The sequence below is a fragment of the Panthera uncia genome, chromosome E3, assembly GCF_023721935.1.
Source record: "Panthera uncia isolate 11264 chromosome E3, Puncia_PCG_1.0, whole genome shotgun sequence".
Lineage (NCBI taxonomy): Eukaryota > Metazoa > Chordata > Mammalia > Carnivora > Felidae > Panthera > Panthera uncia.
Window position 1 is genome coordinate 19,110,636 of NC_064815.1, and position 23,500 is coordinate 19,134,135.

General features: G+C 40.3%; 1 protein-coding gene across 5 annotated transcripts in view; it reads left to right on the top strand.

Annotated features, from left to right (window-relative positions):
• CRCP (CGRP receptor component) overlaps positions 1 to 23,500 on the top strand; it is a 47,190-nt gene that overhangs the window by 20,549 nt on the left and 3,141 nt on the right. For 2 of the 5 annotated variants that reach the window (XM_049638760.1, XM_049638756.1), the window contains one exon: positions 19,646 to 19,703. In XM_049638760.1, coding sequence (XP_049494717.1) covers positions 19,646 to 19,703 — 58 coding nt within the window. Of the gene's footprint in view, positions 1 to 606; positions 709 to 4,195; positions 4,293 to 19,645; positions 19,704 to 23,500 lie in introns of all 5 variants that reach the window. The other 3 variants (XM_049638757.1, XM_049638758.1, XM_049638759.1) reach the window with 3 other exon arrangements.

Consider the following 23,500-nt stretch of genomic DNA (forward strand, 5'->3'; position numbering starts at 1 on the left):
CCCTCAAAATAAATAAACTTAAAAAAAAAAAAGTGTGAAAGCAGTCATCCTTGTCATCTTCCTAATCTTAAGAGGAAAAGCTTTCAAACCCTTGCACCATTGAATAGATGTTACCTGTGGGTTTTTTGTATGTGGTCTTTGTTATGTTGACGTAGTTTCCTTCTATTCCAAGTTTGCTGAATATTTTTATCATGCAAGGGTATTGAATTGTGCCACATGCTTTTTCTGCAACAATTCAGCTGATTAGGTGGTTTTTTTTTTTCCTTCAGTTTTTAGTGTGATACATTACACTGATGGATTTTCACGTGTTGAGCAGTTCTTGCATTCCATGAATTAATCCCACTTGGTCATTGTGTGTAATTCCTTAATATGCTGGTTGGGTTAATATGCTGTTGAGGATTTTGCACTAACTTAAGAGATACTGGTCTATAGTTTTCTTGTGGTGTCTTTATCTGGCTTTAGTATCAGGGCAGTCTTGGCCTTATAAAATAGAAAGTGTTCCGTCTGCTTTAATATTTTAGAGGAGTTAGAAGATTCAGTGGGTTTTTTGTTGTTGTTGTTTATTTTTTTAATATTTGACACACTGTATTCTTTATTTATTTTAAGTAGGTTCCACGCCCAATGAGGGGCTTGCACTCACGACCCTGAGATCAAGGGTTGCATGCTGTACCAACTGAGCCAGCCAGGTGCCCCTGAGAAGATTTGGTGGTAATTCTTGGTTAAATGTTTGCTAGAATTCACCTGTGAAACCATCTTGTCCTGGACCTTTCTTTATTTGAGGTTTTAGATTATTCATTAAATCTCCCTACTACTTATAGTTCTGTTCAGATTTTTTATTTCTTCATCGAGTCTTGGTAAGTTGCGTCTAGGATCATATGTATGTATTTTTGAGGGAAGATTATTTACTTGTTACCCAAAGTCATTCTTGTTCTTTGATGTATTATAAGCTTTAAGCTTAGAAGCTTGTAATGTTTGTGGGGGGGGGGGCGGTGGGGATCAGAGAAGATCTTCCTTATTAAAAGCCAGTATGAATTATATCGGATGAACCAGGGAAGTTTCACGTCTCTACCTTACATTCCATTTACACATTCCATTTATTGAGTCCATTTAATGTTCGTGCATTTAACACTCTCATTTAATTGTAATTTTCATAGCAGCCCAATGGACTGCTGTTACTGTATAGACTCTACTGCAAATGGGGATATTTGAGTTCGTTATTTCAGCTTTCTAGTTTAACTTTGTCCTTTTTGGCTGTCTTTGCTTTTGGTTCCTGAATGATAAAGTGCTGTTGTTATTCTACCTGTTACGATGAAATCACTTCATTCCAACTGATCTAAGTAAATCAGTCTGTCACCTCTTTGAGTTCTCATTTTTTTCTCCAAACTCTTTTAGTGGGGAGGCCAAAATGCAAGAAAGTAGACTTTGTGAGAGCACCTAACGATGCAGTCAGTTGAAATTATTCCTTTAGTCTAAATGCTTTTTGGCCATTACAACCTTTAATATTGATAAAACAGATTTGAAGCAGGTTGTGTTTACAATGAAAAGAGCAGAAGCTGAATCCTCACTGGTGTTGTGGCTTTATTGCCTGCCATTGGTACACAAATATTATGGTTAATATTTGTGGTGTTTGAAGTAGTCAGGGGTGCCTGGCCTTTTTTGGTAGCTGAAAATTATTTTAAGAAATACACAAAATCAGGGGGCCTGGGTAGCTCAGTCAGTTGAGCGGGCCAACTCTTGGTTTCGGCTTGGGTCATGATCTCATGGTTTGTGAGTTCAAGCCCCACCTTGGGCTTTGTGCTGATAGTGCGGAGCCTGCTTGGGATTCTCTCCCCTTCTCTCTGCCCCTTCCCTGCTCCTCATGCTCTCTCTGTGTCTCTCTCAAAATTAAAAAAAAAAAAAAAAAAAAAAGAAGTATTCATAACCAGATGGTTCAGAAATTGGAGTTTAGCTCTGAGAATAGACTAACTTCCAATGGAAATGTTTCTATAGAATATGAGGGAAAGGGAAGGTGAGAAGACAAAGTCTAAGTGTAGGAAAAGTAAGGCTTTGGCTATTTTATATAAACTGCCTCACTTAATCCTGACAGCCAACTCAGTGTTTTACTGATTACTCAGTAAATCTGAGTGTTTACTCAGATTAGTGGGCTGAGGTTGAGATAAGTTACATATGTGCCCCAGATCAGTCACAGAGTGAGTGGTACAGCTTACCCAAAGTTTCATGTTGTTTTTCTGAGAAAGCTAGTTAAGTGTGTGTATAAAGATAGTAGACCCAGTGAGCCCTGTGGTTGTCCTTGTTTGGGTGTTGAGAAGGAACTTTTTCTTCTGGGGAAAAATAACATAGCTACTCTTCCAACAGCCTGTCAAGAAAATTTTTCACTCCCAGAAATTTAGAGTAACACTGGATTCCTATAAATATTTCTTTTCAAATGATTTATCTTGTCATTAATATATAAGCAATTCATGTGTATGGCAGATCAGTTTCATCACCCCCAGAAATTATCTCCTTATGTCTTTTGTAATTAATGCCTTTCCCTGTGCTCAGTGCTTGGCAGCTGATCTGTTTTTTTTCCTATGAGTTTGCCCTTTCCAGAAATCATGTAAATGAAATAATATAGTATATAGCATTTTGAGTGTGTCTTCCTACATTTGCATACTGCATTTGTGCTTTATCCACATTGTTGTGCATTTATTCCGTTTTATTGCTAAGTAGTATTCCAGTGTATGGCTATACTGCAGTTTGTTTATTCACTCATCAATTGAAAGACATTTGAGATGTTTCCAGTTTTTGGCAATTATGCAGCTACTGTAAACACACCATCTGTGTTTTTGTGTGAGAATAAGTTTTAACTCTAAGAAACTGCCAAACTCTTTTCTAAAGTGACTGCACTATTCTGCATGCTCTCTATAGCCAATGTAAGAGAGTTCCACGAGTACTTCGTATTTTTAGTAATTTTTATTTTAGCTGTTTATATTGGTTTGAAGGGGTATCTCATTGTGGTTTTAATTACATTTTCTTGGTAATGAATGAGTGTTTTATTTTACATATCTTGGATGAAATGTCTATTTAAATATTTTGCCCATTATTTTGTTTTTATTACATAATTTTGACAGTTCTTTGTATATTCTGGATATAAGTCTTTTGTTCAGTATGTAATTTGCAGATATTCTGTCCAGCTTGTGGTTTGTCTTTTCATTCTCTTAACACTATCTCAGAACACAAGGTTTTTATGGAGTCAAATTTATCTATTCTTTCTTCTCTTATGCATCCTGCCTTTAATATTTTGTGTAAAAACTGCCATATCCAGGGTTACAAAGATTTTTCTCTTGTGTTTTCTTCTAGAAATGATCCATTTGAGTTGATTTTGAGGGTATGTTGTGAGATAAGCGTTGAGATTCAGTGTGTGTGTGTGTGTGTGCGCTTGCGTGTGCGCCTGCAAATTTCAGTGTTTCAATAACATTTGTTGAAAAGACCACCCTTTCTTTGTTGAATTGCCTTTGCAGTTTTGTAAGTCATCTGTTGATACTGTCACTTCATTCTGTAATCTGTTCCATTGATCTATGTGTCTCTTCTTTTGCCAGTGTCACACTGTCTTAATCACTGAAGCTTTGTAGTAAGTGTTGAAATCAAATAGTATAAGTTCTTCAACTTCGTTCTTTTCAAAATTGTTTTGGCTTTTCTGGTTCCTTTGCCTTTTTATATAAATTTTCAAATCATCTTATTGATATCTAGAACAGATCCTGCTGAGATTCTGATTGGGATTGTATTACATGTATATATCAGTTTTGAGGGAGAATTGATATGAATATTGAGTCTTCCAATCCATGAAAACAGTGTATCTCTCCATTTATTTAGGAGTTTAATTTCTTTCATCACTGTTTTTGTGGTTCAGCATACAGGTTCTGCACAATTTATTAGATTATACCTATGTATTTAATAATTTTTGGTGCTATTTTAAATAACACTGATTTCTAGATGTTCATTGCTAATGTAGAGAAATACACCTGATTTGTCTGTATTGATCTTATGCTGTACAACCTTGCTAAATCCATTTACTAATACCAGGGGCTTTTTTATTTTTTAGCACGTTCCTTGTGATTGTTCTGTGTAGACAATCATGATATTTGTGGATACAGACTTTTATTTTTTTCAAATCATTTTGCCTTTATTTCTTTTTCCTGTCTCATGCTCTGGCTAGGACCATGATGTTGATGTATGATGTTGGACAGGAGTGATAAGAGCAGACATCCCTACCTTGTTCCTGAAGTTATGGGAAGGCTTTCAGTTATTTACCAGTAAGTACGTTAGCTTAAGTTTTTCATGGATGCTCTTTACAGGTGTAGGAAGTTCAGTTTGGTGAGATTTTGTATCATGACTGGATATTGAATTTTGTCAGTTGCTTTTTCTGTGTCTGTTGAGGTGTTCATATGGTTCTTGTTCCTTAGTCTTTAAAAATGTGTCTTTTTGCTTTTTGGCTATATCTTTTCATATATTTTGCTGTAGGGATAGCAATCTATATACCTATTCGTTTACAGTCAGGATAAAGTTAGTATTTTATCACTGTCAGTAAACTATATGTAAGACTCTTAACTTCTCCCTTTTATGTTGTATTTATTATATCTACATCATTGAAATTAGTATTTAGCTGTGTTTCAACATTTACTTTATATACTTTTACATATTTTAAAGAATTTAGGAGGATAAAATAGTCTTTTATGTTTACCCAGAATTTTACCATTTATTTTGCTCTTTATTCATTTCTTCTTCTTCTTTTTTTTTTTTTTTTTAATGTCTGTTTTTGAGAGAGAGAGCACATGACAGGGGAGGAGCAGAGAGAGAAGGGGACAGAGAATCTGCAAGCGGGCTGTGTGCTGAGCTGTCAACACAGAGCCTGACACAGGCTCAAACTCACAAACCGTGAGATCATGACCTGAGCCCAAGTCGGACACCTAACCTACTGAGCCACCCAGGCACCCCATTCTTCATTCATTTCTGAAGTCCCATGTTTATTTCTCATCATTTACTTCAGCCTGAAGAACTTCCATTAACATTTCTTTTAGAACAAATCTGCTGCTACGAATTTTCTTAGTTTTCTTTCAATTGAGAATGTTATTTTCTTTCATTCCTGAAGGATAGTGTCATAGGTTAATTGGTCTTTTAGCACTTTAAAGATGTTATTTCAGTCTAACTATCACGATTTCTGATGAGTAATCTGTGGTCACGCAATGTGTAATGTGTTACTTTCCTCTAGCTGCTTTTAGTATTTTTTCTTTTCTCTGGTCTTCAAAAATCTGATTTTGATTTTTTTTTAAGTTTATCTTTGCTGAGCTTCTTGATTACATAAATTTTTGTTTCTTACCAAATTTGTAAGGCTTTGAACCATTATTTTGAAATATTTTTTTCTACCCCATTCTCTTTCTCTTTTCTTTCTGGAACTCCAAAGACAACTGTTAGAACTTTAATAATGGTTCTATAGGTTCCCAAGGCTCTGTTCTTTTTTTTTTTATGTTTATTTATTTTTGAGAGAGACAGAGTGTGAGTGGGGGAGGAGCAGAGAGAAAGGGAGACGCAGAATCCGGAGCAGGCTCCAGGCTCCAAGCTGTCAGCACAGAGCCCAGCGCAGGGCTTGAACTCACGAATGGTGAGATCATGACCTGAGCTGACTTTGGATGTTCAATCGACTGAGCCACCCAGGTGCCCCACAAACTTTTTATTATTTCCCGAATAATCTATATGCTTGTCACTCTTAGCTCCTTAAGTGGAGTATGTCCAACCCTGTTGACACAAAAAGCTCTGGACAACAAAATACAAATAGGGGATCAGGACTGGGGAGAAAGAAAATGATGTATTGCTTTTCCTCTAGATCTACTTTGATTGTCACTTGCAGTTTCAGCTCCACTGCGCCTTGTCACATGACTGTATTTTCTTCTAACATGACTGTTGATCAGTAAAGACCACAGAGCAGTCCCATTCAGGGGAACCTTCTGCAGTGATAGAAATATACCTCTGGTCTGTCCTATACAGTAGCTTTTAGCCACTTGTAGCTGTTGCTCACTGGAAATGTGGCTTGTGCAAAGGAGGAACTGCATTTGTAGAGTCATTTAATTTTAATTAAATATAGGTAGGAGTAGCCGTGTGTAGGCGGTGGCTGGCATTATAGCAGGATTCTCTCACAGAGAGTCGTGACACTGAGGCTTTTCTTTCCAGGAAGCAACTTTATTCCTGCCAGCACTGCTCAGTTGGGTTCGTACCCGAAGAACTGAGCCCCACGTGGCGTAGTTTTTTTTATATATTTTTTACTTCTTTGTCTCCCATATATGGTAACACACAAACATGCAGTCTGATTAAGTGGTCTGATGTTACAAGGTCGTGGGGGATGGTGTCACGTACGCATATAGCCAGGTTGCCTTGAGGTTTTTTTCCTCAGGGAGGGACCCTACCACATTCCCCCTTTTGATGCTGTTTTGGGTCAAAGAGCATCATCTTGGTTTAGAGGTTTATATTTTTATAACATCATTACATGAGTGGCTATCTTTTTTTTTTTTTAATCATGGCCTTAGTGAGGCTGGAGAAAGAACGTACTACCAGGGGAGCTAATAAGCAAGGTAGGATTAAGCAACCTCTCAGAATTAGGAGGATAATTTTTATGAGAGTTTTGAATCCCCCAAAAGTTGAAAACCATTTTCCAAATAACTCCCTGGGGTTTTAACCGTTTCAGGTCTGGATGGGGACATGAACAATTCTTTTTATTTGATTTGTGATCTCTTTTATGACTTTTGTTTTCCTTATTTCTCTGTAGGCAGCAGTTGCATAGGTTAAACTTTTCCGTCAGAAGCAAGCAGGTAATCTAAGGCCAAGAGATTATGATAGATAGGGCTTTGTGTATTTTGGCTTGCTACTTGTCTCGTAAGTTAAGAGCTCTGGCAGTTTTATTGGTTATAATTTTTATAACTGCTTGTAGTCTAATTATGCAGTTTAGCATGTAAATGGGAGTGTGGTAGCCCAAGGACCCATCCTCTGCCCGGGTGGCAGGACCACAATACTGGATTATACGCTCAGGAGGCCATTTATTGTCTTTTTAATTGCCAGTTTGTAAGGCATGCTGCTTTTTTTGGAGTCTCGCTGTCCCCATACACTTGGATTTCCAAATGTTTTTCTCTGGCAAGTGGGAGCAGGAAGAAAGATGGATGAATAGTTTCCAGCACACATGACCATGACCAGCCTGAGGGAAGTACTATATAGGCCGTCCTTTCATATATCTAGTATAGTCCACCTGGAGTTTGCCATTTGATGGCTGCGTTGACACTGTCCCAGGCCTCTCAGAGATGAGAGAAGTTAGACAAGGGGTGGGGATCTGTCTTAAGGTGATCTGGAGTCCCCCACCATGGGGTTTTCTGGCCAGTTGAGTTATAAAATCTTTGGCATAGGCATGTTAAGTTTTTAACAGAGATGACGATGAACTTTTTCCCCACCAGGCAAGACAGTTTTTCCCAATAATTGAGCTTTTGAGGAGCCAAACCCTGGTAGTAGGACTGGGGTATTTTGTTTTACTATAAGATTGGTGGGGATCTAAATTTTCTAGTCTCTTATGGCCATTGTTTCCCCATGTTGGTACCAACGAAGTATCCTATCCACAAAAGGAAGGTGAGTGCTAACAGAAAACTCTCACCACATTTTTAGCTGGCTGGAGCAGCCTTGGCCAAGCCTATGGCAAAGAGTAGAGCAAGGTGCCAGGGAAGGCTGCCTCACCCATGCTCTGATGTTCGTATCTCCAATGGCAAAGGAGGTGGAAACACGTGTCTCTGAATCCCGGACGTGAGCCCCCAAGTAATGGAGAAGGATTCTTGCAGAGAGTTGTGACACCGAGGCTTTTCTTTCCAGGAAGCAACTTTATTCCTGTCGGCACCACCCAGTTGGGTTCATACCCGAATAAGTGAGCCCTAAACGCCATGTGGTGTGGTTGTTTTAATATATTTTTTACTTCTTTGTCTCCCATATATGGTAACACACAAACATGCAGTCTGATTAAGTGGTCTGATGGTACAAGATCATGAGGGATGTTGTCACGTACGCATATAGCCAGGTTGCCTTGAGGTTTTTTTTTCTTTCCTTAGGGAGGGGACCCTACCACAGCATGTTGGGCAGTGCCATTTTATAATACCTCCTTTTAATTGACTTCATCTCACAGGCATAGACAAAATTCAGTGTCCTTTACAAGTCCTTTGCTGAATGATTCTGAAGCTTGATACACTTAACTTTTCCTGGGGGAAAAGTGGAAAGGCCATCCTCCGATTCAGATCTCCTCTTATGCCACCTATATTCTCTCCAACCATCCTTTAGTGGCTGAGGGTGCTTCTGGCAACATTTCAACTCTTGTGTCATCAGGCCTTGTCTTTGAAACCTCAGAACTGAGAATCTGGTTTGCTGGATTCCCAGAAATGTCTTTCCCATCAGAGCAGCCATTTTAACCGAAATGAGTCCATTGACTGGATTCTTATTGAGAGGTGAGAGAGTCTGAGAATTTGGTGCCAAACACCTTTAGAAATTATGAAACCAGTGTCTTTCAAGTGTGATACAGGTAATGCCATGGTGAGTGAGATGATTTTAGGTGGTACAATAATATAGTTTGATGTACTATTTTAATTTCATTAGTTAAACTTAGTTTAATGTGTACTTTTAAATTAATATTTGCATGGTATATCATTCTCTATTTCCTTCATATTTTATGATGGTACTTACACTCACTCAATGATATAGTCTGGGAAATGGCATGGGGAAAGTAGATCACTTCACCCCTCCACCTCCCCGCCTCCCGCCCAATTTTTTGTTGTGGTAAAATACACATAACATAAAATTTACCATTTCAACCATTTTTAGATGTACAGTTTCGTGTATTAAATACATTCATAATATTGTGTAGCCATCACCACCATCAATCTTCATAACTCTTTTCATCTTGCAAAACTGAAATGCTATACTCATTAGACAGTAACTCCTGATTCCCCCAACCTCCTGCCTCAGCCACTGGTTTAACATCCTAAAATTATAACACTTTAATTTGAGTTTATACTAGTTTAACTTCAATAACATACAAAAATTCTGCTCCTTCCCCATCCTTTTCAGTTGCTGATAAAACAGAATCACATCTTTGTACATTATATGCCCCAAACATAAACTCATGAGTATTTTAAATCATCTTGAATTTTGTAGAAAGCAAAAAGTGGAGTTACAAACTGCTGTTACCATAATACTAGCCTTTATAATTGTCCATGTGTTTACCTTTATGAGGTTCTTTCATTGTTCATGCAGCTTTGATTTACTGTGTAGCCTTTCACTTCATACTGCACAACATTGTTGAGTGATTCTTCCAGGGTAAGTCTGGTTTACTTAGCATTTGTTTCACAGGAAATGTCTTAATTGTTTCTTCAGTTTTGAAGGATAGTTTTTCTGGATATAGGATTCTTACTTGAGAGTTCTTTTTGTTTTAGCACTTTGAATATTTTGGCCCACTGCCTTCTGGCCTTCAAAGTTTCTGATGAGAAATCAGCCCTCTCTGGCTTCAGGAAGCTGTATGCAAGCTGCTGCAGGAACGCTGATGCAGCCAATCCAGTAGAATTGGAGGATGGGTAGCTGGCACTGTGCCAAGGTCTGAAATCGACCAAAATTAAGTTTACTTTCCAAGCCTTAGCCTGGAAGTTGTAAGCTTTTAACGGGCTCCAGAATTCCAAAATAGTTACATCAGACAGATCCTACCAGTACAGGTGTTGTCTAGATGGGGAGACAGATTCCTGGTACCTTCTTAGAATCATCTCTGTTCTTTTTCTTTTTTTCTTTTTTTTTTAAATTGAGGCTTTATATTTTTACATCACTTTTAGGTTAACAGCAAAATTAAGGGGAAGATACAGAGATTTCCCATATACCCCTTCCTCAACAGGTGCATAGCCTCCCTCCCATTATCAACATCCCCCATCAGATTGGTAAATATGTTACAATCGATGAACCTCCATTGACACATCAATATCACCTAAAGTCCATAGTTTACATTGGGGTTCACTCTAAGAGTTACACATTCTGTGTGTTTGGACAAATGTATAATGACTTGTATCCACTGTTGCAGTGTCATATAGAGTGTTTTCACTGACCTAGAAATCCCCTGTGCTCCACCTATTAATCCCTCCCTCCCCACACATAACCCCTGGTAACCACTGTTCTTTTTACTGTCAGAAATGTAGTTTTGCTTTCAGAATGTCATGTAGTTGGAATCATACAGTATATAGTTTTTTTCAGATTGTCTTCTTTCACTTAGTAACATGCATTTTAAACTTCCTCCATGTCTTTTTATGGTTTCAAAGCTCATTTCTCTATAACAGTGAATAATATTCCATTGTGTGAATGTACCACAGTTTGTGTATCCATTACCCACTAAAAGACATCTTGGTTGCTTCCAAGTTTGGGCAGTTATCCAAAAATCCTGGTATAAACATTTGTGTGCAGAGTTTTTTGCCGATGCAAGTTTTCAGCTCCTTTGGGTAAATACCAAGGAGTGCAGTGGATTGATGGTAAGAATACGGCTAACCAAGACTGTCTTCCAAAATGGCTGTATCTTCATCCTCACCATCAATGAAAGAGTTTCTCTTGGCTCCAGTCCTCACCAGCATTTGATTGTTAGTGTTATGTTAGTGTTCTGGTGATATTAGTGTTCTGGATTTTGGCCATTCTAATTAGATGTGTAATGTCTCATTTTAACTTGCATTTCCTTAATGACATAATGTGGAGCATCTTTTTGCATGCTTCTTTGCCATCTCTGAATCTTTTTGATGAGGTATTTGTTCAGGTCTTAGCCATTTTTCAATTGTGTTTTCTTATTAAGTTTTAAGAATTTGTTGTATGTTTTGGACATCAGTACTTTATCCTGTCTTTTGTAAATATTTTCTCCTAGTCTGTGGTTTGTTTTCTCATTTTTCTGATGTTGTGTTTCACAGAGCGAATGTTTTTATTTAATTTTAATGAAGTCCAGTTTATTAATTATTTCTTTCATGGATCGTGCCTTTAGTGTTTTAGCTGAAAAGTCATCACCAAATTCAAGATCATCTAGGTTTTTTGCTGCGTTATCTTCTAGGACTGTTTATAGTTTTGCATTTTACATTTAGATCTAGTTGTCTATAGACCGTTTTTGTCTAGCTGGTGGAGAGGCAGATTCCTGGTTCTTCCCTCTCTGCCATTTTCCCTGAATCCTCTCTGTTCAGTTTCTTTTTTTCCTTTCCCTCTCCCTCTTTGTTGTTCAAACAAGATACTTCATACTGATCTAAGTTCACAGACTCTTGTGTCATCTCCATTTTGTTACTAAGCCCAGCCAGCAAATTTTTTATTTCATGCATTATGTTTTTTAGTTCTAAAATTACTGTTTGTTTATTATTTATAATTTTTGTCTCCTGAGGACTTCTAATATTCCATTCATTTTAAGAATATTATTATAATAGTTACTTTAAAGTCTTTGATAATTCCAGTGTATGGGTTATTATAGGTTTGGTATCTGTTGATTATCTTTTCCCTTGAGAATGAGTTGTATTTTCTTCTCATTGAGGTAATTTTCTATTATATCCTGGACTTTTTGAATATCATATTGTTTAGACTCTGGGTCCTGTTAAAAGCCTCTGGGTAATGTTGTTTTTTTTGTTGTTGTTTCTTTTAGCAGTCCATCAACCCAGTTAGGTTCACACCTCAAGTCTCTTGCCTTCCATGGGTGAGGATTTCAGTGTCAGTTTAGTTTTTAAAACCTTTGATCTGCTGCTTTAGATCTTTTTTGCAAATGAGACGAGTGGTGGTTTAACTTGTTCACTCCTCAGTGAAGAGCTGAGGCTGAACCTAGGGTTTGTGCTGATGAATGTTCAAACTTAGGAGAATCCCCTTCTCTAGGTCACTTCTCTGGCATTGCCGCCATACTCTCTGACCTACTTGAGCCCCCTCTTTTGGTTCTCTGGCCACAGTACTGGATTTCTCTCAAAGTTTTAGCTGCCCACATACAGTTGTTACTGGTGTTACTTTTGGGGCAAAACAGGGAGAAATAAAGAGGAAGGAAGGGGAGATATTAGTTGGCACTCTGGATCATTGGGACTCTCCTCCTGGCTACTACCTTCGCTGCCAGGCCTCCCTGAGGAGTTGCCCTTGTGTTGTGAATTTCAGATTACTAGGTTGCAGGGGCCCCTTTTTCCAGTCTTATGGCTGGAAAGATGGAATTTCTCTTGGAGTTTCAGCTGCTTGTGGAGCTACTGCCATAGTTCTGAGGATCAAGGCTGTGAAAGAAAAGAGAAAACAAAGCGGAAGAAACTCACATCCACCCGCCACACCAGCTAGCCCTTCAAGTTTTGTTTCTCTGCCTGGTCCACCTACTTCTGTATGCTTTTCTGAGTCCTTAGGTTATTCCTTTTGTAGTCTGTCCTGTTGTTTTGTTTTTTTTTTTTCCTTTTTCATTTTTTGTTATGATCAGCAGAAAGATTGGCTCTAGTGGTCTCACTCTATCTTGTCTATAACACAAGTCCTGATTATTGATTTTTAAGATCTCTTCTTAGCTGTTTATCAGTCTGGTGTGTTGTTTCCCCATCCCTACATCTTTTCTGCTACAAAAATGTACCTGGCTACCATTTGACATACCCATAAATGAGGTGCCTGGCTGGCTCAGTAGAGCATGTGCCTTTTGATCTCGGGGTCATGAATGCAAGAGTTGGGCATAGAGTTTAATCTTTAAAAAAAAGAAAAGAAAGAAACGCACAAATGGGAATTGTCTTGCAAGCTGATTCATGATTGGACATAATCTATGTAAATTTAAAACAGATTGTAATATTCAGAGAAGTGTCTTTTTTCCATTTGTGATCCTAAATTGGATTTATAAATTCCTTTGTGACCTTTTGGTGCCTGCCTTTCATTAAATGGTTTATTATTGGGACAAATCATGTGCCAGGGTTTTTGCATAGGTTATCAATGACTGCAAGAAGCAAAAGCTGCAGGCAGTGTTGTTCTACAAACAACCAGTAGAGGGGGCTGGCAGGCTTCTTTCTCTGTAGCTGGGGCTTGACTCCTGGAGACAGTAACCAACCATTGCAGCCCTTTGGCTTTCATTGGCCTCAGTACTTAGGGCTCAGAGGGTTGCTTGCCATATGCCGTGGAGACCTGGACTATCTTATGCTAGCCAGGGTGGTTTAAGACAAGAATCACATTTGTAACAGAAACTGCTTAAGTGCTTTTTAATCCTTACATCTGCATATTCTCTAGTAGAGTTTTTCTCTACTCTTCTCTCAGGGAGAGGAGATTCAAGAGAATAGCCTTGAATTGTCAAGTTCTCATGGTCCAAAACTGAGCTTTATTAATTTAAATACCTCCACTACTAGAGTCCTTGGGGACATAGAAGGAACTATGTTTTATTTTACTTCATAGCTTTATTCAGCAAAATGGTAGTAGTGAGACTCAACTTGAAGTCACTTTAAAACCAAGTCCTATGTTATTTTCTTTTTTCTTTTTTTTATTTTTTAGTGTTTATTTTTGAGAGAGAGAAACAGAGTGCGAGTGGGGAGGGCAAGAGAGACAGGGAGACACAGAATCCGAAGCAGTCTCCGGGCACTGAGCTGTCAGCACAGAGCTTGATGCAGGGCTCAAACCCTTGAACTGCGAGATCATGCCTTGAGCCAAAGTTGGACGCTTAACCGACTGAACCACCGAGGTGTCCCAAGTCCTATGTTGTTTTCTATAGCATGGTTACCCCACCCAAAGCATTTGGTTCCTTAATAATTTAATTTTTGCTTGAGGCATTTAGTTCTTTTTTAAATTTTTTTATTAAAAAATTTTTCTTCAATGTTTATTTTTGAAAGAGAGAGAGAGTGGGGGAGGGGCAGAGAGAAGAAGACACAGAATCTGAAGCAGGTTCTAGGCTCTGAGCTGTCAGCATAGAGCCCGACGTGGGACTCGAAGTCATGGACCATGAGATCATGACCTGAGCCAAAGTCGGACGCTTAACTGACCGAGGCTCCCCGAAGCGCCTGGCTTGCAGCCCCAGGTCTCATCCTGAGATTCTCTCCCTAAGATGTACAGCTATGTCTGCCAGGAATAGAAGAAGAACTTGCCATTGAGACTCAGCTTAGGTAGGTTTGTAAATAACTTTGAGTCCCTAAAAGGAACTCTTCTGTACACAGATTACTCTTGGTGTTTGGCAATGTATTTGGGAAATGTACTTCTGGCCAGCAAAGCTGAGAGTAGATGGATGGGTTGTCAGGTTTCCCTAGTTTCTGGAGTTAGCTTGTCTGCTTTCAAAGCATGAAATCCTGCCCCAGGTCTTCCCAGTGATCAACAGTTTTCACTTCTTCTGAAAGTCAGACCTGCCTTAGCTCTTTCTTTAATTATCCTCTATCTACATCGATCTCATGGCAGCTTTGTCTCTGTTTTGGGGGATACAAAGATGAATGCAATATAAGGCATAGTAGGGATGACCCTCAGGTTTCTGGACTGGGTGTTTGCTTCTTTACCAAAGTGAAAAGTACAGAGAATGGAGCTGGTTTGTTGGGAAGGACAGACCACTTTGGGATGTGCTGAGCTTGAAATGTGTCTGAGGGGTTTAGGTGGAGATGTCTAGGTGGCATTTGGTTACAGAGATCTGGAGCTCAGATCACATAACGTGAAAACACAGACTTATTGGCTAAAGTCTATAGTAGGGGACACGATTATGAGGTTTGGATGAGGAACTCATTAAGCGGTCAGGTGAAAAATGGCACCATGGAAATGTTACAGAAGAAAAAACCTAGAAAGAGATGAAGAAGGAATAGTCAGACATGAGAATCAGAAAAGAATGGTGTCGTGGAAGCTGCAGAGGTAGATAATTTTAAGGAGGGAGTGATCAACCATGTTAGATATGGCAGAGACAAGGTCGGAGAAGCGTCCCCTAGAGTTGTCAATATGGAGGTCATCAGGCCCTTTAGCAAGAACAGTTTTGGTGATCAGTTGGGACAGGAGCTAAAGTGCCATGAGTTGAAAAGTGAAGGGGAGAAAGTAGAGACAATAAAAACTGGCTTGGTGATGATGTGAGGGGGATGTTTGTAACCCCCATCCCTTCACACTGGAACCTGTAGTGAGTGTGGTTCTGTGGTTTTGCTCCTGCAGTGTTCAGCTCTTTGGATGTAGGAGCAGAGAACTCGCTCGGTTGGTTTAACTCCACTTCTGCTTCACTGAGAAAATTATCCAAAATTAACTCCTTTCCCTTCAGACCCCCTCAAATTTGCTTTTTCTTTTCCACATTGCTGCGGTGTCAGTGGAACGTGAGCCCCTTTGCTGAGACTTTCAACTTTGTTTTTCCCTTTCACTCCTATAATTTTGGTCTCTCCTTATGCTTATCTCTAACTTAGCTGGCAAACATGTTCTGGGGCCCCCCAGAACCTACCCTTCTCAGGCTGTAACTGCTTTTTTACTTCCACCTGTCAAGAGGTTATTTTGGTCTGTGATGTGGGGCAGAACCAGACCCGTGGCTGTTGTGAACAGCAGAGGTCCGTCTCTAACAGCCAGCTAATCTGTGCAGCCTCGTGGGAATCGAGCGTGGCCTCAGACCTTGCGTTCTCCTCAGGCTGCACCTGTAGTGATGCTTCATCTGACTACTCGGAGCTGTGTTGTTTGAGCTTTGTGCATCCAGGAGCTGCTGCAGTCCCCACTACATCAGCTGCTTTTCCTGACCACACTGTGGCTTTTGGCCCTTTAGGTTCCACAGCCCCTGTGGCTTATTATCCGCTTGCTCCCATCCGTCTGCCTGATTCAACAGTGCCGGTGGAAGGAGCATATTTTGCAGGTACCAGATTCAGAGCTGGGGCTGCTCTGGCAACATTCCTCCTCCACCCCCAGGATGCCTTCCCAGTGCTGCTCAGACTTCTTCATGGTGGCATAAATGGTGGCTCCAGCATCTGGTGAGGAACCAGTCCACTGCTATGCCAGGAAAGACAGCACAGATCATATGAACCTCATGTTTCACTTTAGACACATGTTGGGTGTCTTTCTGGTGCTCAAACTTTTGGGCACTTTTCAGATTCAGTCAGAGAGCACTTAATGGTAGCGGTACCTCCGTGAAGCATTTTGATGTAGAGGAGGTAGCCATTCATAAAAAAACATGGGTAAAGCAGCCCTAAGGATCTTCCTTACATTCCTCTGGAGTTATACGGTATCATGCTGGTCTTTGCTTTTAGTAATGATCTACCAAATTAGGTTTGCAGGGAACTTTCATCTTCCTGAGAATTAAAGTTGCCAAATTACTCTGATTGGTCTTTCGTCTCCTTTAAGTCTTTGATTTATACTACATGTTATAAATGAAACGTGTTAGTTGTCTGACTTTGCCTTTCCATCCTTTGCTCCCCATCCCACCCTCAAACCTAGTCTTTCATTCCCTCCTGCCCATCTCCATTGAATCAGTGTTGTAGAACAGAAAGCCAGTCGGGCTAACTTCCTTCTCTCTTGCACATGTCACTTGCCATCTTTTAACTGGTCTTTCACAAGGATCCTCTGAAAAACCCTCTGTGCCCCAAGCACAGACTCCATTGCTTTTACTTTTGCATCTGCCTCTTGGACCCTCGTCATATGTTGTTTCATCAGACACAGACCAAATCTGAATTTGCTTTGGTGCCAGAAGAGCTGAGGTTCGTTTGAACAAAGAATATCAATACGAACTGTACTGAAAACAACAGTTCGTTTAAAATCTGAGGGGCAGTGGAGAGGATGCCTTTCAAAAGCCTAATAGCTTTCAAGTCAAATATAGGGGAGTTTTCAGATCAAAATTTGGTTCCCATTTGTTGTTAGATTGCCTGATGCTGCCACTCATGGCTCCCAAAAATTTCTAAGCTGCATTAACGGGGTCATTATCGTAAATGCCTCACTTCCAAGTGACTTGATTCTGGTGAAATCTCATTAGGATTAAGAATGTTTGAATTGTGGGGCGCCTGGGTGGCTCAGTCTGTAGAGCATCCGACTTCGGCTCAGGTCATGATCTTGTGGTCTGTGAGGTCGAGCCCCGCATCGGGCTCTGTGCTGACAGCTCAGAGCCTGGAGCCTGCTTCATGTTCTATGTCCTCCCTCCCTCTCTGCCCCTCCCCCACTCATGCTGTCTCTCTCTGTTTCTCAAAAATAAATAAACATTAAAAAAAAAAGAATGTTTGAATTGTTAATATTTTGTGTTTTGTTTTCTGAGATTGGGTTTTATTTTAGCTTACAATTTCAGTTCATCTAAATTTTGTGTTCTGTACATGTGATGTTTGACTATCCATTATTATGGAAATTCTCAGTGTGGTGTGCTTTCCTTGTGGATTTTTTTATATTAAAAACGTAAGATAAAGACCGTTTTTGAAGATTTTAATAAAGTGATGACACCACATTAAAAAAAAGTTTATCTTCTCCACAGTTACTCCTCAGCCCCCATAATCCAGTTGTCATCATGATCGTCATTCCACCAAACTCCTTGCACAGGCCACCAGTGCCCTCTTTTTTTGGCAAATCCAGTGGCTTGTATACAGTCAACCTACTTTCCCCGTCTTCAGTATGTGACATTGTTGCTAATACCCTCTTCCTGGAACTTTTCCCTAACACCACTCTCCTAGGTTTTCTTTGTCTCTGCTCCTCCCTCCCCTCCTCCCCTCCTCCACCTCCTTCCCCACCTTCTTCCCCTGACCGTTGAACAGAGGCTTTATGGTGCCCTGTCCTGGGTCTTCACTTACTCTGTAGTTAGTTGATCTCTGCCTGTGATACCCACTCCCATGGTTTTGCCTAACTCCTTGCTAATATGTCCAGCTCTGGTCTTTTTCTTTAGTTCTAGATCACACTAAGAACTAAAACTAGACAAACAGCTGGACCGAGACCTCTTTGTTCTTCCAAAACCACACAAACTCAATTCAGATTTCAAGTAATATATTTTTGCCAAACAGGCTAAGAACATGACAATGAACCCTGACTCTTCTCTTTCCTTCACCCTGCTCTCACCCAGCTAAGGCAGTTGTCGGATCCTGTTGACTATACCTCGGGGTGACCAGAGCATCTCACAAGCCCAGCCTCTCATTGCCAGCCTTGCTGCCGCTACCCAAGTTTATGGCCTCTTATTCTCACCTGGAGCGTATCACTTCTTTCCTTGATTCTTCCCAGTGTCCAGAGTCATATTCAGCCTGTTGGTAGTTGAATCCCCATGTCGTCTTGTCCTGGATGACTCAGCCTCGTGTCCCACAGCCTCTCAAGCCACCATTTCCTAAAATTCCATAATTTTTGTTCTTCTGGCCATTTACTTATGCTGTTCCTGCCCTGCCTGGCCATTTCTTCTCATCATTTGCCTAGAAAACCTTTCAGGGCCCAGGATGAGGGTTTTCTCCCATGTGAAGTCATCTTCGAGTCTAGAATAAATGTTGAGGGATTATGAGGAGTAGAACTTAACTACAAGTGCCTTAATGATGACTGCCATTTGTGGGGAAATTGCTGTGTGACAGTCATCATTTTGAATACTGAATACTAGAAGCAGATGGTTAAGAACACGAGCTTTGATGGCAGAGTCCCAGCTCTGCCATTCACTAGCTGTGTAACCTTGGGCAAGTTATTTACCATCTCAGCCTCTATTAAGTCTGAGGGTTCAATGTGCTTGCCATATGGGAAGTAAGCAATAAATGGTAGCTGCTGGCACTATAAACGGAAAGATGTTCATCCCTCCTAACCCCCTGGCGAGATATTAAGTTCTATTGTCATTCCTGTTTTACAGATGGTGAGACCGAGGCTTAGGGAGGTTGGGTAATGTGCTGCTTCTCCAAATGTGGCTGTGGGCATGTGGCTTATCCATCTGTTTATTTCACAATGTCTTTAAGCTCAATAAATATTTACAGAGTTGAATTGAAAGATGAATCTGGAGCTCCTGGGTCAGATTGAGAGGGAAATTTAGAAATTGTCACCTACAGAGGGGTGGTAATTGAAGCTGTTCTTTTTTCTTTTAAGTCCTATCACCTTTGAGACTCCACACATTTCAACCACCTCTTTACCAATGAGCCAGCTGTTGCCTTGTAACAGGAGATAATTATTACCATCAACTGTTACGGTTTTTGTTAAAATTGGCTTGTATTTGTCTTCTTTCCCCAACTGAATTGTAAACTCCTTGTGGTCAGAGGACTGTACCTTATACTACTGTGCATTAAACCCTGTTCCCTCCTAGCCCTGTTTTTTGTTTCTAAGATAACAAGTCAAATCTGACATTTAATATTAATCTCAAAAATGAATTCTCAGGCATTTTTAAGTGATACCGACCAACCAAGGTTATTTTATTAATCTTTCTTTGCTTTCTGTTATCTGGATTAAGAAAACATTATTTTCTTCACATTTTCCAGATAAAATTTATTAAAACTGCACCTCTGCTATTTGTTACATTTCTTTCAGTCCACACCCCTGTGATCTTTAGGATTCTAATACACATTTGTATCCTCCCAAAAGTCTCCGACATAGGCTCTCCTATTCCCATTCTCTCATTTTACAGTTGAAGAAACGGAGGGCCAAGTTCCAGGTGGTTCTCCCATTTGTTATCTGACACAGTGTTCTCTAAACAGCTTGGTCAAGACTCAAGATTTTGAGGGGAATAAGTTTTAAATGCTTTGTACTTTTCTTTTGACAGAGCTGAAAAGCTTCAGCTGCTGAACCACAGGCCTATGACTGCTGTTGAGATCCAGCTGGTGAGTGAAGGAGGCCTGAACGTGAGAGGATTGATTTCTGGGTCTGAGAGGGAGGAAGGGTGATAAAGGCTGAGAACGGACAAGACTGGAACTGCCATTTCTTGAAAAGACTGCCCAAATACCCTATTTTATAAGTGAAAGGAGACCTTACCAGTTGGATCCTACTTAGTATGGACTTGGTGAAAGTAGAAGACTGGACGAAATTTAATTCTTTCCTTCGGGTTTGGGCCTGTGACTTGGCAGCTCTTTGTCTCCCTTGATGTCCTACCCCATTCTGACCACTGCTTTCCTGTAGGAGTTATTGCCAACCAGATGTTGCATAAAAACAATAGACTCACCATGACTCTGGCAGGATTTCTCTTCCCCGACTCCCACCCTTCGATCCCACTCTTCCTGTTTCTGTTCTTGGTTCACGGAGCACATGTGTACCTTCCCCACATGCGCTCTTTCTCTCTCAGCCTCCTGGCCCAGTCTCCCAAGCCAGAAGCCTAGAAGACATTCTTTCCCTTTGATTCCATATGCACTTTGTCCCCAGGTTCCATTGCTCCTGTCTTGTTCTCTCTTCTCTCCCTCCGGCACTGTGTTAATTTCTGTCATTTCTCAGTGCGGCTCTTGGAGTTGTTCTCTCATCTTCCCTGCCTCAGCGTGCCCCCTCCAACCCACCTTCTACATCACTGTTGTTTTTTTTTTTTTTTTTTTTATTTTTTTTTTTTTTTTTTTTTTTTTTTTTTTTTTTTTTTTTTTTTTTGAGACAGGGAGAGACAGAGCATGAACAGGGGAGGGTCAGAGAGAGGGAGACACAGAATCTGAAACAGGCTCCAGGCTCTGAGCTGTCAGCACAGAGCCCGACCCAGGGCTCGAACTCACGGACCGCGAGATCATGACCTGAGCTGAAGTCGGCCGCTTAACCGACTGAGCCACCCAGGCGCCCCTCTGCATCACTGTTAAAACCACACACTTGATCATCTTGTTTCCCTGCATAAGATCATTCATTGGAGCTTCATCACGTGCACTGTCTGCACAGCAATCACAGTATCAAGCTCTAGAATTATGCAAGGCAGCCAGAGTAGAAGCCACACGTGGTATAAGGAGAATGTGAAAATGAGGCCCAGTGAGACAAACCGCGTGGTTGCTGTATTAATTGGTGTGCGGGGGCAGTTTCCCTCTCCTGTAGAGGGCAGAGAGGATCGTTAAGCTACAACTATTAGGCCATTTAACTGCCAGTAAAAAAAACAAAACAAAAAAACCTGATTGGAGAATTAACAAATAGGAACAAAGGAGTTTGCAGAGTCAGTTTTAGAAGTACTTACCTTTGTCAGATTTGCTTCAGAAAAGTGTGGAAGAAAGTAGCCAGAAATACCTATGATGTTTAGATTGCTTTAAAAGAACCTTATTTTTAAAGGGTCATGGGTTATTTAATTTTGGACTAAAACTTTTATTGACTTCCCAGTGTTGTTTCTGTCCTTGAAAATGCACCCAAAATTAAATTAGAAAAATTCCTTCCATAAAGGGTGACTTTCTGGGGGAACTGGCCTTTAGGCTAAAAAGAGATCTTTTTTTTTTTTTTTTTTTTTTGTACCCTTATTCTGGTGCTTTCGACTATGTTGGAGATTCAGCTTAGAAAAGAACAAACAAATCAGCAAGAAACTAATCCGTGTCCCTCTGGGTTAAAGATCACATGTCGTGTCTCCTCCAACTTTAATCAGCAACATATGTTATTCATGGCTTAATGACAGATGGAGAGAGAAGATGAGGAGGGTTAGCGTGACCTCATCTCAGAGCCAGTAGAAAGCTCTATCATTACTTGGGACGGTTAGCTGTTATTGAGAGTGCCTGCTATATGCCGGGGCTTTGTGTAGGCCACCTTTAACACCCTCACCGTAGTCTTGGCTAACGAGCGGCTAATTGGGTCTGATTCAGAAGGCTTACTTTTTCCTCCAAGCCATATGCTTTTACAGGGTGAGGAGAAAGATGTGTGTGGCATCCACTCAAATGTTTATTCTCTTCTTTTCACAGATAGGTAGTAGGTCTTGATAAAAACTATGTATATTTCCCAGCGGTTGGACCATTTTGTAGCCAGATTTTCCCCAGCCTGGAATTTGGCCACAAAGGGTACAAAAACATTTACCACGGCTTGTAGCAGTATCTCTTCTCACAAGAGGAGGATAAGAAATGAGGTCTTCACACCGAGTGGAAAGTGCAAAGGACTTGAGAATTTCTCCGCATTAACTTTACAGCCATTTATTCTCCCTGCATCCAGAAGTAATGTCAGCATCCACCATTTGTTAGTATTCAGTTTTGGAGGCTGAGGCTTCTTTTAGTTATACCTCAGCCATAGTTTGTTGTGATCCTCAGATCCACAGACCTGCTGTCTGTGAGGAAATGAGGAAGCCACCAGCTTCTGTGATTTCTGCCATGCCCTGGTGTGTACATTTATTCAGGGCAGTTTGTGAGCTCTCTAGACTGAAGACAGGACAGGGAACCCCGTGACCTCATAGGCCACTATCCTGAACAACACTATCATATAAGTCTGTTAAAAGGTAGGGATTATAAAATGTTTTGGAATATATAAAATTTTATGGCTTATGAAACACTGTAATATATGTTCTCTTTTAGTCCTTACTGTTGGTGTTACTTTCATTTCACATAAGAGAATAATTGAAATTTACAGAGGTTAAGTGAACTTTTCTGGATCAAAGAGCTAGAAGTATCTGTAGTTACTAGATTTTAGTTGTTTTGGGGAAAGTAGGAAGTTAGACTTGGCAGCTTAGAATGAGAAACAACCATTTTTGGAGTATAGCAGCCCAGTTTGACAGCCCCTAGGGAATTGATATGGTCTTTGTCTGTGATAAAAATTTATTGCTGACCCATCTGCAAATACTTTGGTTTTTGACATTTCTTTTGCCTTTATATTCCGAACAATTTGAAACCTTGAGTGTTGGAGAATATTGAGATCGTTCTTTGTATTTCTTTATTTGGGCTCAGTTTCTTCTGTGTTGGGAAGAAAAGGTGAGGAGTAATACAGTTAATATCATTTTACCTTAGTGATCCAAGAAGGCTTAGTAAATTTTTGGTGTCTGCAAGTTTCTTTTTTGTGTATATGTATTTCATTTTGCTTAATGAAGTTTAGGTTTTCTTCCTGTGACTAGGAATCTTGGTTTGAAAAGGAAAGTTCCTGACCCTGAGGGTTTGTGTGCTGATGAAAGCTTCTACTCTTGGCAAACTTGGCAAAATTTGAAAGCTCATTAGCCCTGTTGTCATGAACACGCCTAGTAGACACCCGATCATTGTTGTATCTGCCAAATCCAGAGACAGGGACGTAAGAAGGTGCCTTGTTCAAGTCTTCTCTCTTTGGTTTTCTAAAGATGAAGGCCTCTCAGAGGTCATATAACTAAAACTAAACTCAAACCAGTGGATTCTAGTTTGCATCTCTGAGAGAGGAAATGATAGAAACCTCCTACTGGAGGGCATGGTGTTCCAGAAAGAGGTGGAATTCAAAGTCAAAAGACCTTGCACTATTTACTGTGAGACCCAGATCAGGTTTTGTTTATAATGCTAAGCCTCTACTTACTCATCTGTAAATTGTCCTGACTTTATGGACCACATGTTTGAGAAGCTCTGGTGGCAGTGATTCTGGGAAAGGCCCTGTACAAATACTGGTGGGAGGCTGTCCCTGTTCTGAGACTAGTCTAAATCCTCTTTCCCATTCCCCTGAGGCAGGTAGCGGTTCATAATTAACCACCTACACTAATTTATAAATTTGGAGACATTCTTCTCTCAGCTGGAGATCATCTTTT